Raw genomic sequence first — 18,484 nt, forward strand, 5'->3', positions numbered from 1 at the left:
AATAGAATAATGGACGGATAGAGGAGGGAAGAATCCAGAAGTATTAATTGGGAGATCATAGTAGTAAGAGGAGGTTTGGTACTACGAGACATATCTGTAAATGCCTTCGTGAATCAACCTCAAAGTAACTCAAGTAACTCTCATAGAATCAAAATATTTATTTGCCAGGACTAGACTGCATTCCTCCCTGCTCTAAGTGGAGGCATCCGAGGAGTTAGATGCTACTGCAGAGGTCATGATGAAAGGATGAAGATCCTTGAACAACAGGCAAGTGCTTCAGCAGAGAGCTGACTGCTGCCAGAGGCTGCAAGGAGGCCACAAACTCATCCACTGGGCTTGTCTGGTTCTCTCCATCGGTCCACCTGGTGCTGTTTAATGGAGCTTGAATCTCTTCAGCAGGTTGTGGTCACAGACTGAGGCCAAACAGAATAACACCGCTGTGGTTCCCACTTGCTGGCAGGTACGTTTTAGGGCCTGGGCGAAGTGGGGTCTGGCCCAGGGACCCAGCCTTTCAGGGGCCCCTGATACAGTCAGCCCTGTTCTGGGGAGAGTCTTGAGTAATTCTTATATAAATTGTCTTAAATACTATTTTCATGCAACATCCATAAAAAAGTTTATTTTAGCTAAAAAGAGGATCTTACATACGAGAAATAGGAGGGTGTCACAGGGATTATTTGCATTAAGATTATGGAGCTGCTTCTGTGATGATACTGAAAACACACGTCACTATCCCTGAATATTAGATGTAATCACATTTAGAATTTAGGAGTGTGTCTGTGCAGTCAGTGTCTTGGCCAAAGAGAACATGAAGGAGCTGAAATTGGATCATAAATTCAAAGCTGTTCCAAAAGGAGCCCCCAAAATACGTTTGGCCCAGGGCCCTCAAAATCCTTCAAATGTCCCTACTTGCTGGAGTTCACAGTAAGTAATTTTTATAAGGAAGAAATACATCACATGCTGATAAAGCATTGTTGTGGTTGGCTTTAGCAAATTATGCGATTTTGCCCCCAACCCCCCAACATCGAAGAAACCACCAGGCTGGTTGCCATGTCACCAGATGTCAAGACAAACAACCTTGGCTAGTACCAACAAGTGTACTCTAAAGCCTCTCTTCTTCTGTTCCTCAGGTTAGCACAAGTTTTGAGCAGGCCACATTTACCCCCAAGAGCCCATCTCTGCAAGACTTTCTGGCTCCCTCAGCTTTCTTAGACTCCCTGGTAACTGGCCCATGGACTTGCTTCCTTCGGATTACTGGCCAAGGTGTCCAGAAATGCTTTATCTCCAAAATCGTTTTATTTACAAAATCTCTAATCTTTTTGGGTTCACTTTCAAACTCTGCTGGAACAAATCTTCACATTTCTGTAATCTGTCAGAAATGCTCTTTTCAGCACTGTGGAATTTAATAACTCCTAAGGAATTCCACTTGCGGCGGCTAATTTGCGTTAACATGCCCTCTGGAGCATCCAAATGGCCCTGTATCTTCTCTACTTCTGAGCTAGATAAAGGACAGTATAAAATCTATTTAGAACAAGGCCTGGAGCCATCGGTCTCTTCCTGATTCCTTAGAGAACAACAACCGCTGTCGTCTGGAGCCTGTCATATCGTGATTGGTCGCTCTCGCTGTCACTCAGCACAAACTATTCCCAATAGGACTCATTAGGATATATGGCAAACTACAGCTCTACTACCAGTGTGGCTGAGTTTGGGATATAAGCCTAGTTTACTCTACATCAGAGGCACATGAGGGCTGAAGTTCAGGTCCAAAATTCACGGTAAAGTCAAGTATAATATCTCAGGGTTAAGCCAAGGCAGACAAGTTGCTCTTACACAGCAAATTTGGGGTGGGCAGATCTCAGTGATATGGCACAGTAAACTTCTTTTCATTTTTCAGGTCTTGCCTCAGACAGCTCATGCACTGCTTCTTGCGAGACATATTGTTTCCTAACCGTAGGCTTAAAGCCAGCTCATTGGTTGCTTCATTCTCATTGCCACTTGCTTGCCTCTTATTGGTCAGCTGCCATAGGTTTCCTTCCTTTTCCTGGAGCGTGGATTAATTACGTGTGTTCCACTATTCCACTTCTACTATTTTCTCGGTCTTTAGGCACTCTATAAGAGTGCATGTTTTTTCAGCTGTCTGCCTCATGTACTTCTCTTCCCTCTGCGTTCCACTGACCCTTCACTGTCCCTCTGCTTGCTAGCAGCCCCTCCCTCCAACCTGTGTTGTCAATGTGCTTCGTCCAAATCCCTCTCACCGTTGTCTGTGTTGCACCCCATGAGCCCTCTCTCTGTCCATTGTCTGTGTTGCCCTCAATCCCTCCATTGTCTATGTTGTACCTCCCAACCGCCCTCTCTCTCCCCGTTGTTCTTGGTGCACTCCCACTTGCCCCCTTCTTCCATTGTCCATGTTGCACCCCAAACCACACTTCCTCTCTTCCTCCATTGTCCACATTGCACCCCCACCCACCCTTTCTCCTTTCCTCCATAGTCTGTGTTGCAACCCCACCCATCCTTCTACTAATGGCCCTATTGTACCTCCCACCCATCCTTTCTCACTTGTTTTTATTGCACCCACCATCCGCCCCCCTTGAAATCTATCTGTGGGCTTTTAACCATGCCCACCGTTCACCCATCACTATCACTCGTTCATGGGCTTGCCTGTCAAAAATCCTTTGTTATCATTGGTAAATGCTTTATGTTTGTCGCTCCTTGGGGCAGTTTTGTCACTGCATTGGCCACCAGCCCTGTTACATGGATAATTGCACGTTTGCAGATACGTTTAACTGTGGGCAAACTTCTTTTTCCTTCTCTGTCTCTCCTTCGCGCTCATGGCGGCCATGGCACTTTGAATTGGCTCGCTTACGTCAACTGTTTTACTTTTCATTTTCAATTTATGTGGCAAGAAAAGTCCAGTTAGGAATTTACAACGCTAATATCTCTAACTCGAGCAAATGCGAGATCCACTGCATTGCAAATGCTTGTTCTGTGTTGTATCTCCCTCCCTCACTTCATCAGTTATCCATGTTGCACTTCTCACCTGCCCTCTGTTTTCCGTGCTGGCCCCCCATGATCATAACAAAAAAAGAGCTATGATGCAAATACTGCTGGCCCCATACCTGACAGCATCACAGCACTTTGTTTCTCCACCCGCCCTCCATTGTGCCTCCCACACGTCAACAGTAAAAAACGCTGTGACGCAGTCAACACTTCCTGCATCATAGTGCTTTTTTACTTTCAGTCGTGCTGCTGTACAACATGGCTAAAACCCATTGACAAAGCCAATAAGCCTCACAGGGAGGACTTATTGTCTTTGCCAATGCTTGTGCTCCTTCGTGATGACCAAAGCCTGTAATGATCTCTCACTTTCATTTTAGAGCATCACGGCCCATCAGGCTTCCAGAAAGGAACTCAATGCCAGGATATTTCCCATGTGACCCTCCAATCTGACACAAGCAGCCTCTGACAGTGAACTACCACGAGGGACATCCTCTGTCATCTGATCACACTCACCGCAATCTTGGATCAGGCTGCCCCAACGCTGAACAGCATTAATGTTACAACTCTTACAACAAGGCTTCTTGGGTGAGACCACAGCCAGTGCCAGCGTGGGTCAAAAGCTGGAGGATTCACGCAAGAGATGTAGCTAATCAGTTTACTATGCCCACCTCTTTCACAGCAATGACCTCACTTCCTGTGGGCATCTTTATATAAAAGTACATAATAAAGAACAAAACAAAAAGGCAGTCAAGTACAGTATAGATTAGAAAACACAGGAAGCTGTCACTACATTCAAATGACTCCTGAAAAGGACAGTTAGGTTGTTTTCTGAAAGAAACAGGGCTGATAAGGCACAGCTCTGCAGGAAGAGTTTCCGGGTGGCAGCCTCTGCTCCTTACAGGAGTTAACCCAAAGTTATTTCCAGGACCATTTCCAGCTTTCTCTCTAGCCTCATGTTTTGTTTTCCTTGACATACCCAAGTTGTTACAACGGCATATGTGCTTCACTGAAATGAGGCCCAAGTCATTGATGGTTCAGTCAGGTCAGTTGAAGGCCACAGGGCTCCAGTCTGCCCAGACCGGGTCAGTAGAGGGCCACAGTGCTCCAATCAGGTCAATCTAGGTCAGTCGAAGGCCACAGGTCTCTGGTAAGGTCAGTCAAGTTCAGGCGAGGGCCAGAGGGCTGCAGTCAGGTCAGGCGAGGGACACAGTGCTCCAGTCAGGTCAGTCGAGAGCCACAGGGCTACGGACAAATTAGTCGAGGTCCAGTCAGGACAGTCAAGGGACACAGGGCTCCTGTCAGGTTAGTAGAGGGTCACAGGGATCCAGTCAGGTCAGTCGAGGGCCACAGGGCTCCAGTCAGGTCAGTCGAGGGCCACAGGGCTACGGACAGGTTAGTTGAGGTCAGTTAAGGGCACAGGGCTCCACTCAGGTTAGTAGAGGGCCACAGGGCTCCAGTCAGGTCAGTCGCGGGCCACATAGCTCCATTCAGGTCAGTCGGGGGCCACAGCGCTACGGTTAAGTCAGTCAAGGTCAGTTAAGGGCAAAGGACTCCAGTCAGGCCAGTCAAGGGACACAGAGCTCCTGTCAGTTTAGTAGAGGGCCACAGGGCTCCAGTCAGGTCAGTCGAGGGCCACAGTGCTACGGTTAAGTCAGTCGAGATCAGTTAAGGGCACAGGGCTCCATTCAGGTTAGTATAGGGCCACAGGGCTCCAGTCAGGTCAGTCACCGAGGGCCACAGTGCTACGGTTAAGTCAGTCAAGGTCAGTCAAGGTCAGTTAAGGGCAAAGGGCTCCAGTTAGGCCAGTCAAGGGGCACAGAGCTCCTGTCAGGTTAGTAGAGGGCCATAGGGCTCCAGTCAGCTCAGTTGAGGATAGGTTGGTCCATTCTGGTCAGTTAAATGAAGATGGAGGTTCTTACAATTGTTTTTTAAATCCTCGCTTGGAGGATTTATCCAAAAGTATTCCAGTCACTAAAGCCCTATACTAGCAAAACGGACGCGGGATAACCAAGTGGCGGAAATGGTAAGGAAAAGAGAACAGGATCCCATTTACTGATCCTGTATGTTGCTACCAAACACAGTGATCCTACATAGCACTGGAAGGCTTGGGAATCCAACATGGCGGTGTCAAGCAAAAATGTCTGACTAGACCAGGACAGATGGCGGAATCCTGGGCCATCCGAGAGCTCCCATGTCGGATGCCATTATTTGCCAACAAAAATAACTTTATTGACATTAGACTTATAAAAGACTGGGATGTCCTCGGTGGGACATGTAACTATGAGATGAGTGCTGCACACAGATCTAAGCAAAAAGTGCACTGGATTAATCAGCTAACCTACAAACTGTCAGGCAGTGTGGTGCCCTTGTGACCAAGTACTCAAGTGCAGTTCCTGCTTTTCTTGCCGCATCATGTTGTTGAAGAGGCGCACCCCATGGACTCCCACTTTTCTGTTGCCATGTTTTGGTTTCTTCCTCGCTGGCCTCTTCTGAGTCCAATGGTGAGTATGCAATAGATGTTTTCTATTATTGACGGGGTCCAGTCAGTGAAACCTGACAGCATCATTATAAGGTTTGCCTCTTCATATAAATTGTTACATAAATCCATGACTTGCCATGAGCAGCCATACTGGCTGCCAGTTGGGTCAGCATTTCTTTGTCGGGGTGATGGGGGACTCACACGTCTGTGAGTCCACAGTCTCCTCAGGCATGTGGACAGTTAGTGTGCAGGCACGAATGCCCCCAAGAGGTTCCTGAAGCTCCAAGACCTTGGTCCACTCATCGAGGTCACAGTCGTAGCACTGCACAATGTCCACCATGCAGCGGCTGTTCCAGGAGTATCCTCCCACCACGTAGATCCGGCCCTCCAGTACGGTGACACCGACATCGCTCTGGCCATACAGCATGGGGGCGACCACCACCCACTCGTCCTGGGCAGGGCTGTAGTACTCGCACATGAGCACGTCATCATAGTCGCTGGAGCCTTGGAAGTGGTTGCCCCCGATGACGTAGAGGCGGTCCCCAACAGTGCACATGCAGTGCAGCCCGCGCAGGGTGGTCATGTCCGCCTTCCGGCACCACTTCTCAGTGGATGGGTCATAGCAGTACAGTCGGTTCTGGAACGTGTCGTGGGTGATCCCCCCTGCAGAGGAAAGAGTGTAGTAGGTGAGATACATAGCTGAATACACAGTGGGCACAACCAACAGTCGTCAAGCAAACAATAACTTTGGTGTGTTTGATGAATCTGCGTGGAATCTGCTAAATGCTTCTTTGCCAATCTAAAGTTCCTCCTTTCAGGCAATGTGCAGAATGGCCCATGTGTAACAAACTTATTTTCAGATATTTCCATGACAATAAGAAGTTAGATGGGATTCATTGCTTTAACTTTGTGTCCAGCACCCTGGGACATTGGGCAATGCCAGCGCACTCTTGTTATTTTTATAAAAGATTTTATTGGGTTTTATTAGGTTTGAAAGAGACATAAGAAGAAAGAAGGGTCAGACACAGAGAAGAATGTTTACAATAAGAAGATAGTAACTCTGTAGCCATCAAACCATCAAAGGGAGGCAGGGCCAACACTCCCTCCCAGTGGGGGCTTGTGGAAGGGAAAAGGGGCATGGCGGGGCGGCACAGCACGTGGTGGGGGTAGGAAGAGGAATAAAATAAAATAATATTTAAAAAAAAAGTAACTTAATGCTGCGCTGCTCCGCTCCTCCGTCCTCGAGTGCAGGTACAGGCTCCCAGCCTGGCCTGCAGCCAATTCTGACGCTGCTCAGAGCAGCGTCAAGATTGGCTCCCAGGCAGACTGGGAGCCTGTGCAGGCTCTCTCCAGTGCCGGGCTGGAGAGACCCTACTGCAAATGTGTGTTTGGCCTGCCCGAGACGGACAGCCAAACATACATGCGCTCTGAGGGGAGTGCACAGTGCACTACCCTCATCCTCATCACAGTCGGTGGCCCCGCCCCTTTTAACCCTTTATACGCCACAGATGTAATGGTTACGTCCGTAGCGGCACCTCGCAGGCACCATCGATGTAACCATTACGTCCGTGTACCGGCCTTCGGGGGAAACGCAAGCGCTCCCCCCAAGGGCCACCCCCCCACCCGCTCCAAGTCAGGGTCCCCCCCCAGTGATGTCTGATGATGTCAGCACGCGATCCCATGCTGACCTCATCAGAGGTCACCTCCCATTGCGCTGGAAGCATGCAAAAGCATTTCTCTTCCGCTCGGGTGGAGGGGGCCAGCAGAGGCATGAAAGGTAAGGAAAGGCCTTTCCTTTCCTTTCATGTCTCTGCAAGCATTTCTGCGATCGGGCAGTAGAAATGCCCACTGGACACCAGGGAATTTTTTTGTTTGTTGTTGTTGAATGAGGGGAGAGGTCCCTTGGGCAAGGGTCGCTCCCCAGGGGGCCAAATAATTTTTAGGCCAGTTCTGCCCCCCCTGGGGGCAGATCGGCCTAATATGATTAGACACCAGGGATATATATATATATTTGTTTTTGTGTGTGGGGAGCAACCCCTTAGGCAAGGGTCGCTCCCTGGGGGCCAAATTGTTTTTCAGCCATTTCTGCCCCCCCCGGGGGAAGATCAGCCTAATGTAATTAGGCCGATCTTCCCCTGGGGGGGACAGAAACCACTAGACACCAGGGATTTTTTTTGTAAATTATTCTTACGCATAAGGGGAGCGGCCCTTTGGGCAAGGGCCGCTCCTCAGGTTGCCAAATTAGTTTTAGGCCATTTCTGTCCCCCCTGGAAGCAGATCGGCCTAATATAATTAGGCTGATCTGCCCCCGGGGGGCAGAAACCTCCAGACACCAGGGATATATATATATTTTTTTATTTACTTTATGTTTTTATGTATGGGGGGCGACCCTTTAGGCAAGGGTCGCTCCCCTGGGGGCAAATTGTATTTATGCCATTTCTGCCCCCCCTGGGGGCAGATCAGCCTATTTTTGTTAGGCTCAGGGATTGGTGTGTGTGTATGTGTATGTTTTGTTTGGGCAGCAGCCCCTTGGGCAAGGGTCGCTCCCCATGAGCTTGGTAACTCTCAAAATCGTCCCACTTGGAATGGTGAGGGCTGCACTTTTTTACTTTGGGACGCAGCCATGTAGAAAAATCCACAAGACCTAGACACATCTGAAAACTAAACATCTGGTTGATTCCAGGGTGGTGTGCTTCACATGCACCCTGCACCATTTTCTTACCCACAATGCCCTGCAAACCTCCAACTTTGCTTGAAAGCACACATTTTCACAACATTTTTGTGATGGAACCTTCCAGAATCTGCAGGAATCCACAAAATTCCTACCACCCAACATTGTCTCATCTATACCGATAAAAATTCGGCTGCACTTGTCAGCCTAAAAATGTTTTTTTTCAAACTCCCCTTTTGGACCCGCTTTGGTTCCCCCTCAATTTTGACATGTTTTTGGCTCTTCCCTGTCACAGGCTCTTGGCCCACCTATACAAGTGAGGTATCATTTTTACCAGGAGACTGAGGGGAACGTTGGGTGGTAGGAAATTTGTCCCGGTGTGGTGATCCCACACAGAAATGTGGGAAAAATTTGATTTATTAGCTAAAATGAGGTTTGCTGAGGATTCTGGGTAAGAAAACATTGGGGAATCCATGCAAGTCACACCTCCCTGGACTCCCTCAGGTGTCTAGTTTTCAGAAATGTCTGGGTTCGGTAGGTTTCCCTATATGGCTGCTGAGCCCAGGACCAAAAACGCAGGTGCCCCCCCCACCCCCCACAAAAACAGGTAGTTTTGTATTTGTATTTGATCATTTTGATGTGTCTAGATAGTGTTTTGGGGCATTTCCTTTCGCGGGCAGTAGGCCTACCCCCACAAGTGAGATACCATTTTTATTGGGAAACTTGGGGGAACGCTGGGTGGAAGGAAATTTGTGGCTCCTCTCAGATTCCAGAACTTTCTGTCACCGAAATGAGAGGAAAAAGTGTTTTTTGGCCAAATTTTGAGGTTTTCATAGGATTCTGGGTAACAGAACCTGGTCAGAGCCCCACAAGTCGCCCCATCATGGATTCCCCTAGGTGTCCTGTTTTAAAAAATGTGCAGGTTTGCTAGGTTTCCCCAGGTGCCCGCTGAGCTAGAGGCCAAAATCCACAGCTAAGCACTTTGCAAAAAACAGCTCTGTTCTCTTTGGAAAAATGTGATGTGTCCATGTTGAGTTTCCTGTTGCGAGCATTAGGCCTACCCACACAAATGAGGTACAATTTTTATATGGAGACTTGGGGGGACACAGAATAGCAGAACAAGTGTTATTGCCCCTTTTCTTTCTCTACATTTTTGCCTTCCAAATGTAAGACAGTGTGTAAAAAAGATGTCTATTTGAGAAATGCCCTGCAATTCACATGCTAGTATGGGCACCCCGGAATTAAGAGATGTGCAAATAACCACTGCTTCTCAACACCTTATCATGTGCCCACTTTGGAAATACAAAGGTTTCCTTGATACCTAATTTTTCACTCTTTATATTTCACCAAATGAATTGCTGTACACCCGGTATAGAATGAAAACCCATTGCAAGGTGAAGCTCATTTTTTGGCTCTGGGTACTTAGGGTTCTTGATAAACCTACAAGACCTATATATCCTCGCAACCAGAAGAGTCCAGCAGACGTAACGGTATGTTGCTTTAAAAAATCTGACAGCGCAGGAAAAAGTAAAACGTGGAGAAAAATGGCTGGTTTTTTCACCTCAATTTCAATATTTTTTTATTTCAGCTGGTATTTTCTGTAGGAAACACTTGTAGGATCTAAACAAATTACCCCTAGCTGAATTCAGAATTTTGTCTACTTTTCGGAAATGTTTAGCTTTCTGGGATCCAGCATTGGTTTCCCACCCATTTCTGTCACTAACTGGAAGGAGGCTGAAAGCACAAAAATTGTAAAAAAGGGGTATGTCCCAGTAAAAAGATAACATTTTGTGTTGAAAAATGTGGTTTTCTAATTCAAGTATGCCTGTTCCTGAAAGCTGGGAAGATGGTGATTTTAGCACCACAAACCCTTTGTTGATGCCATTTTCAGGGGAAAAAACACAAGCCTTCTTCTGCAGCCCTTTTTGTCCCATTTGTTTGAAAAAACCTAAATGTTCGCTGTATTTTGGCTAATTTCTTGGTCTCCTTCAGGGGAACCCACAAAGTATGGGTACCTCTAGAATCCCTAGGATGTTGGAAAAAAAGGACGCAAATTTGGCGGTGGTAGCTTATGTGGACAAAAAGTTATGAGGGCCTAAGCGCGCCCTTCCCCAAATAGCCAAAAAAAGGCCTGGCACAGGAGAGGGAAAAGGCCTGGCAGCGAATGGGTTAATGCAAAACGATAATAAACATTGTTTATGATTGTTTTGTATTAAAGGGTTTGCAGCTGCTGCTGCTGCCAGGAGGGCGATGCTCCTCTGCCCTAGTGGAGGAGCCACCCCTAGTTCCTCCACCCTCCTCTGCCTCACCCAGCCCTCCAGTTCCAGAAGTGAAGGACACTGGTGGAATGCTTTTTGCTGGTATAGTGATAGCGCCTGTCGGTATCAGACTGGAAACATCCAGTTTCAGGCCTGATTATGAGTTGGGTGGTTCATTCTGACCGGTGTGTAAACCCCTGTTTATGCATGGGTTGGAATTACGAGTCATTAGGATTATATTTAACAGATCCGATTATTATCAGATGCATTAAATAACTTAACATTCGTTAAATTTTGTCAGGTCAAACTTGGTGCAATTGAACGGGGGGGAAACCATATGGTCTTTACTGTATCACGGCGATCTTGGTGCGCTAAACACAAAATTCTGCATGTTATTCCCCTACAACTGTAAGACCTGTTATTGATCACATTCGATAAATAATGTACACCGTGATATAGTTATGTGTCACGTGTGATAAACACCACTTAAGCTTGTAATCAGGGCCTTCAAAAGAAGCTACTGTCTCTCCTGTGGTCTGGAAGGACTCACCAGTTGAAACCAGACAAGTGTCTCACAGGCTGGGAAGACTCTGGCTAAATAAGCATCTGGGAAACTGAAGTCTGCCAGCCTTCGATTCCATAACTATTGAGGTATCCCTCCTGAACCCCATAGTCCCCACCTGTGTAGCCTCTAAGCACTATGGCCCATATTTATACTTTTTGACGCAAAGCAGCGCCGGTGCTGGTTTGCGTCAAAAACTTTATTGCCAGCTAACGCCATTCCAACGTGCCAGGTGGGTGCCGTATTTATGGATTGACATTAGTCAGCGCTGCGGCCTGGTTAGGGTAAAAAAAAAAATACTCTAACCGGGCAGCGCAGGCATAGGGAAGAATGGGGTTGTGCATCAAAAAATGGTGCAAGTCAGGTTAGAGCCAAAAATCATGACTCTAACCAGACTTGCGCCATTTTTTGACGCACAACCCCCAATGAAATGACTCCTGTCTTAGGAAAGACGGGAGTCATGCCCCCCTGGCCAATGGCCATGCCCAGGGGACTTCTGTCCCGTGGGCATGGTCATTGGGCACAGTGGCATGTAGGGGGGCCCAAGTTAGGCCCCCCATGGCACTTTAAAAAAAATTACTTACCTCTACTTACCTGTACTTACCTGGGATGGGTCCCCCCCATCCAAGGGTGTCCTCCAGGGGTGGGTGAGGGTGGCAGGGGGTGTCCCTGGGGGCAGGGAAGGGCATGGGTGGACTGCTTCCATGGTCAGAGACCATGGAAATGAGCCCACAGGTCCCTTAACGCCTGCCCTCACCCAGGCGTTAAAAAACGGCGCAAATCAGGCTGTGCGCCATTTTTTAATACCCGCCCCCGTCTGTGCGTCAAAATGTCACGGGAGTATAAATAAGGCGCACATGCCTTAAATGTCATTTTTGGGATGGGAATGACTACTTTGTCATTAACGCAAGGCGGTTTCACGCATCCAGAAAATGACGCACACTGCTGAATTTTGACGTTCGCGGGGTCGAGCGTCAAAGTATAAATATGGTGTTAGGTTTGCACTGAATTTGCGTCAAAAATTTGAACGCAAATTTGAAAGGGTGTTGTGCTTGACTTGAAATGACTTCTTTGAAGTTACTCCCTGACAAGGGCATTTTTTAGAAGAAGGGCTCTTGCCCCCTGTTGGCCGAGCACTTTTAGAACTGGGACCGCACCTCTGCCAGAAGGACTGCTGAACTGCACAAAGGACTCACATGGACTGCTCGTCTTTTGTTGCCCTTCTGCCTGGTGTCTACAGGGTGGCCCATAGGACTCATTTGGATTGATTCCCTGTATGTTGCCCGGCTGTCAGCCTGCTCCCTACACTCAACTGCCAAGGTAGGAGGAGCCGCCATTGGAGAACTGGCTGTGTTGGTCTGACCTGTCATTAAGGACGTTTGAGGGTCTGCCACCCGGCTACAAAAGTAATCTTCTGTGCTGGCCAGCTCCTATGGTGTGTCCCCTAATTTTTCTCCCCGGGGCCAGCGCAGGGGTAACATCACCTTCTGACTGCTGGAGAAGCAAGTGGTGAATGTAACCACTGCCATTCCCCCTGGTGCTAAAAGTAAGACTTGTGCCTGTGCGCACTCCAATTTGACCTCCAACCAGTGCTAAGGAACAGCGTGGGGGAGTGCTTGGTCTGCAGCCCCCACCCAGCCTAACATGCCTGGTCTACCAAAGCGCTTGCAGGAGCAGTTCTTCCCCTTCATGGAAGAAGCCTGAGGAGCGGCAGGAAAAGCCGTCAGTGACAGCCCTGCCTTTTACCAGAATTCTGTAGCAAGGCCGCCTGTGGTACCCAGAGGGCTTTGAGCGAGCAGCAATGTAGCTCTAGACGGGCGCCTTGTCTGGCAGTGGCTCCACGCAGCTGCCTTCTTCTCTTTTGCTTGCGGTGAGCTCTGGAAAACCGGCAAGGCGCGGCTGCCCTCGCTGAGCCACCCAGACTAGGGGCCGTAATCACCCTAGTAGAGGTGCATGCTGGTGCATCGCCAGCCACCTCGGCACATCAGCCTACGTGACCACATATACATAACAACCCTCTATTTTGTGTGTGGGGGGGCCCAATGAGGGCTGCCCTGCGATTCTCTGTTGGCTGCATGCCCCCCACCAAGGGGTCATATCTGGGGGCACTTTCTAGATGCACACTCGTGGGGGGAAGACCTTGACGGATGCCCGACCAGGATTACCTGGTTATCTATAAAAGGCACGCAGCGCTATCAGCTCTCAAACTAGAGGGGCCTTTCATATCCTGGTGACAATATTTTAGTTGTCATGGATATGATCACATTGGTTATTGTCGTAGACGGACACAGAAGGGCATATTTAAGAGCCCCTAGCTTCACCCGAGCAGCACTTTTTGTGACACGCCAGTGGCACAATGCCCTGTGCCATATTTACAAGGTGGCATTAAGCCACTTTTTGTGGCTTAACGCCACCTTGTAAATACGGCCCCTTCACACGCAGCCCTTTGCGTGGAAGGGGCGTGCAATGGGTGTTGCTGTGGGCGTAACACAGCAACACCCATTGCATTTTGACGCTGCCTCAGATTTATGAGCTTTCGTAAACCTGAGGCAGCACCAAAATCTAAGGCCGCCCCCAGGGGAGGTATTAGCATGTCGCAACGAGGAGAAACGCTTTCATTTCTCCTCGTTTGTTGCTCTTTCTATGAGCGCTGCATTCTGCAATCGCTATTTAAGATTGTTTTGCGCAGGAAGATGTTCTTTCCAGCACAAAAACATTCTCCCCCTCAACGCAGCCATCCTTGCACTATGGTGCAAGGGTTGCTGTGTCAGTGCACACCAGCAAATTTAGCACTGGAGCGGGGGGGGAACACAGGGGTGCGTCGTATTCTAGTAAATACAGCACATCCCTGCACTTTCAAAATTTAACGCAGCGCCACGCACCATAATTTTCTATTAAATCTGGCCCAGAGTGCCTAGGTAGTAGTTGTTTCATTTGGGTATCCTTGGTGAGCAGTGTTAAGTGGTCCTTACATTTTTTTACAACACTGAGTTTCACGTCAGTAACTGCTCCATATGTGCCATACTTATGTTGTGTCGCTTTTGCTCTCAGGGTATAGGTCATGTGGGCACATGCACAATACTTGCGATATCTGTTGGAACGTGGTGTTCAGGAGACTGCTGAGATACCATGTCGCTGTATGACAATATTATTCTTGCATAAGTGCAAACAGTATGGGTATAAGGTCATGTTGGCCCATGATTTATGCACAAGATACAATATATGAATATATTTTTATATATACCCTGGTGTGGAGTCTCTTTTGTGGTGTATTTTATTGTGTCACTGGTGTGGGTGTGTTGCGCAAACGCTTTACACATGACCTCTGGGTTTAAGCCTGACTGCTCTGTGCCAAGCTACCAGGGGGTTAGCACAGGTTGTCTTTGGTGTGTAACTTACTCGCCCTGACTAGAGTGGTGGGCTGTGCCTGGCTTAGGTGCATACCCTCGCCACCCACAAACCCTATTTCTAACAACAACAGACATAGAAACAGAAGGGACACTGGTCCCTGCTTTAAATCTCTGCACACAGCACTATATCAGGAAGAGTGCACACCGGACATGGAAACAGAAGAGACACTGGTCTCTGGTTTAAAGCACTGTGCAAGGCACTATAACAAGAAGAGTGCACACCGGACATGGAAACAGACGTAACACTGGCCACTGGTTCAAAGCACTGCGCAAGGCAGTATAACATGAAGAGTGCACACTGGACATGGAAACAGACGTAACACTGGCCACTGGTTCAAAGCACTGCGCAAGGCAGTATAACATGAAGAGTGCACACTGGACATGGCAACAGAAGGGACATTGGTCCCCAGCGTAAAGCACTACACAAGGCAGTATAACAGGAAGAGTGCACACCGGACATGGAAACAGAAGAGGCACTGGTCCCTGGTTTAAAGCACTGCACACAGTGATATAACAACAAGAGTGCACACCAGACATGGAAACAGACGCAACACTGGTCCCTGGTTTAAAGCACTGCGCAAGGCAGTATAACAGGAAGCGTGCACACCGGACATGGAAACAGAAGAGGCACTGGTCCCTGGTTTAAAGCACTGCACACAGTGATATAACAACAAGAGTGCACACCAGACATGGAAACAGACGCAACACTGGTCCCTGGTTTAAAGCACTGCGCAAGGCAGTATAACAGGAAGCGTGCACACCAGACATGGCAACAGAAGAGGCACTGGTCCCTGGTTTAAAGCACTGCACACAGTGATATAACAACAAGAGTGCACACCGGACATGGAGACAGAGGAGGCACTGGTTTACCACTGCATCTGGCATTAAAACAACCACAGTGCACAGCAGACATGGAAAGCTGCTTGCCAAGATCACAAACAAGAAAGCCAGGAATTCAGCCTTGGTGGGGCTGGTTCCAGAATTTGCAACTTAAACTTTGCTTACCTGTTAATCAGGTTTAGCAGGTGGCTAGAATTGCCATCCTGCTGGTACCACTGCACCTAAGTATGCCTACTATGTGTTAATCCCAACATAATGGGGCATAACCACCAGGAACCTTTTTTCCAGGAAACAATCCACAGTGTCCTCTTTTCCATGTGGATTACCACTCTCATTTAGCACTCACCCTAAGTCCTGCCACGTTTCCGGGGCATTAAATACTTAAGGTGTAAAGCAAAACAAATATAAAAAAGAGCACCTTCCTAGGGACTGGAGACTCTGGTAACCTGTGCAGGAAAACAAAAAAAAAGCTGAGAGGAGGAGCAGGAAGTCACATGCATAATGCACCAGGGAGGTTCACTCCTTGATCATCGCTCACACGTTAGCATGGTCCATGGTTCCCTGTAAACACCAGCACACAGAGGCTGGAGCCCCCAGGACTCACCTGAGACATACATGTAGTCCCCGTGCACGGTACCCGCATGTCCATAGTGTGGCTCGCACAACGGAGAGGTGAAGGTCCACTCATTCCTAGAAGGGTCGTAGCACTCCACCGATGCTGCCAGGGCAAAGAGAAGCGACAGGCGCCAGGGTCAGTTAGGAGGTTTGTAAACATGCAGTGATCACCATTTTGAAAGTTACTTTAAACATGCAGTGATCACCATTTAGAAAGTTATTTCCACATTCAGGCAAACAGTTCAATGCAAGTCACTTGCTATCATGCCAGTGGGACACGGGCAAAGACACAAAGACAGCTACAAAAGAGCAAGTCAGTAGCAATTCAGTAAAGTTACATCCACATTCATTCCTCTATCAGGGGTCTCCAAACTATGACCCGCAGGCCACATCCAGCTCTCTACAAGGTCATATCCGGCCCTCTGTGTTTTTTCCAAAGCCTCTACTTCCCATAATCAAAGGGAAATATATATCCAATTCCTTTGGCAGCCTGTATGTGGCAGCAGAGCCTTTTGAATCTTCTCTATTGTAAATATTAGATCAGCAATATCATGTGCCCCAGATCTTTGAAAAATGCTAGTTCCTAGTGCAGATAATGCACGCCGCAGAAATCTCCGATTGCCAGAATTGTGTGGAAAGGTGCAGACTAAATTCATTTTTGCTCAACCTTTATCAATGGCTCAACTTTATTCTGAATTTCCTTGCTTTGTTTTACTTAAGTTCTTTCCTGCAGTGTGTTTTTCTTATCGTGTGCTACAAAATTGGACAACTTCTCATTTCATGTAAATTTGTAAATTGTCAGTATTTAAAATTATTTTAAAAAAATGAATAGCCTGTTTCTCTTATCTACAGGTAAATAATAGATTTTTTGTCAGAGCATTTCCTAATATTTATTTTTATTCATTGGATATCATTTCTCAGTTTAAGCACAGCATTGTTTCTTTGTAATTGTCACATTTCTCTTTTGTTCTGAATCATATCATGCTGATTACAAATAAGATCCAATTAAACTTCCTTCATTGATTTAAATTTTATTCTTTCATTTATAAAAACAGATTTTTTCGGACCGTGAATATTTGCAAAATATACTGTACTGAAAAGTTTGGAGATCCCTGCTCTAATAGTGCAGCCGAAATACACCCAACTCTGCTCCAGCCAAGCCTTGAAATAAGTCACACATCGCACACGGCTGCTCACAGGGACTGCAGCGGAATCAGATGCAAATTAGTAGAGGCGGACAATGACACTAGCAGCACAAACAAATGGGGTTTCGCGCGGGAACACAGCCGCAACGCCCATGGAACGCCTCCCTGACGCAGTGAAGGCAACGCAGCGACCTGCGCAGTCTCGCCTTACTCCGTATGTGAGAGGCCATGCAAAGGGGCTTTATAGACCTGCAGAAGGCCTTCACCGTTAGTGCCACAACAGAGAAACTCATAGCCTCTCCCTCTGGTTCTATAAATCTAACATCACCTGAAAGACAAGGTAGATCAGACTCGGTGGGTACCTATCTCTCCAGTCATGTTCCTGCCTCCGACAGCATAAAGATGCCCCTTCAAGGCGCTCAGGTGGAAGAAGGTTCTCTTCTCGTTGAGCGAGGCCAACTGGCGCCACTTGTTGAAGCGCGGGTCATACCGGAAGGCGCTGTCGACAGCTGTCTTTCCTTTGGTGTCGTAGTTGCTTTGTCCGCCAACCACATACAGGAAGTTGCCAATCACGGCTATGCCATGCTGGTAACGAGGGGCATCCATCGGTTGCAGGGCCTTCCACATGCGAGTCTTCATGTCAAACAGCCGCAGCTCCTTGCTTACCACCAGCTGCTGGCGCATGACACCACCTAGGGTGATGAGTTGGGTAGCGTCCGAGCGGATAGCTGTGCGCTCACTTTGCATCATGGGCTGCATATCAGGTAACATTTGGTAGTTGGAGGCCTCCAGAAGCAGATTGAGGCAGGCGGTATCAGCCTTAAGGTAGCCAGGTTTCTGGGCAATGTCCACCAGCTCTTGGGGGGTCAACAGCGGGAATCGGATCTTACTCATCAGTTTGTAGGTGAACTGCTTGTGCGACTCGTCCTGGGCGAGCCAGGCCTTGGCGGCTCTGTACAGATCTATCTCTGAACAGCCCTTGAGGCTGTTGCAGCTGAGGATGTGTGCCAACTGGTCCGCGGACAGCTTCAGGTACTCGCCACTGGACAGGAAAGATGAGAAGTTGAGCCGCAGAAAGTCTCTAATGCAATCTTCTAGTTGGCCAAGATGGTACGTGTTGGCAATAGAACTGACCTCCATGCAATTTTCCAGAGTCACCTGAAGGGAAAATTTGAGATAACGTTTAGTAAATGAAACATAAGAGCAATCTTGGTATCTGTTACTACCCTGTAGAAAACATGCCCCAGTGCTGGAAATTGCTCTGGGTGACATTTCATGGATTTGCAATCTATCTGTGCCAGAAGGGCACCATAAGCAAATCAGCCTTGACCCAACCCCAAAAAAGCAGTTTAGCTCATATTCTTGAGCATGTGTCTTCTCCATGGAGGCATAAGCCATGGAGATGTATCTAAGCGCCCTATGCACATTTCAGCCTCTTCGGTGAGGTGCACCCATGCTCAGAGGGCTTGTGACCCGCATCAGAACAGAACCTTAGAGGGAGGCGCGTTAA

At 48.0% G+C, this 18,484-nt stretch overlaps 1 protein-coding gene across 5 annotated transcripts in view; it reads right to left on the minus strand.

Annotated features, from left to right (window-relative positions):
* Positions 1–226: 226 nt before the first annotated feature.
* The window catches only part of LOC138248957 (kelch-like protein 9), a 120,533-nt gene continuing 102,275 nt past the window's right edge, over positions 227–18,484 (minus strand). For all 5 annotated transcript variants that reach the window (XM_069202995.1, XM_069202993.1, XM_069202994.1 and 2 more), the window contains exons 5-7: positions 17,337–18,132; positions 15,819–15,932; positions 227–6,136 (exon numbers count right to left, since the gene is read on the minus strand). In XM_069202995.1, the coding sequence (XP_069059096.1) occupies positions 5,640–6,136; positions 15,819–15,932; positions 17,337–18,132 (1,407 nt within the window). In that variant the 3' untranslated portion in view covers positions 227–5,639. The remainder of the gene's footprint in view (positions 6,137–15,818; positions 15,933–17,336; positions 18,133–18,484) is intronic.

The sequence above is a fragment of the Pleurodeles waltl genome, chromosome 8 (assembly GCF_031143425.1).
Source record: "Pleurodeles waltl isolate 20211129_DDA chromosome 8, aPleWal1.hap1.20221129, whole genome shotgun sequence".
Classification (NCBI taxonomy): Eukaryota; Metazoa; Chordata; class Amphibia; order Caudata; family Salamandridae; genus Pleurodeles; species Pleurodeles waltl.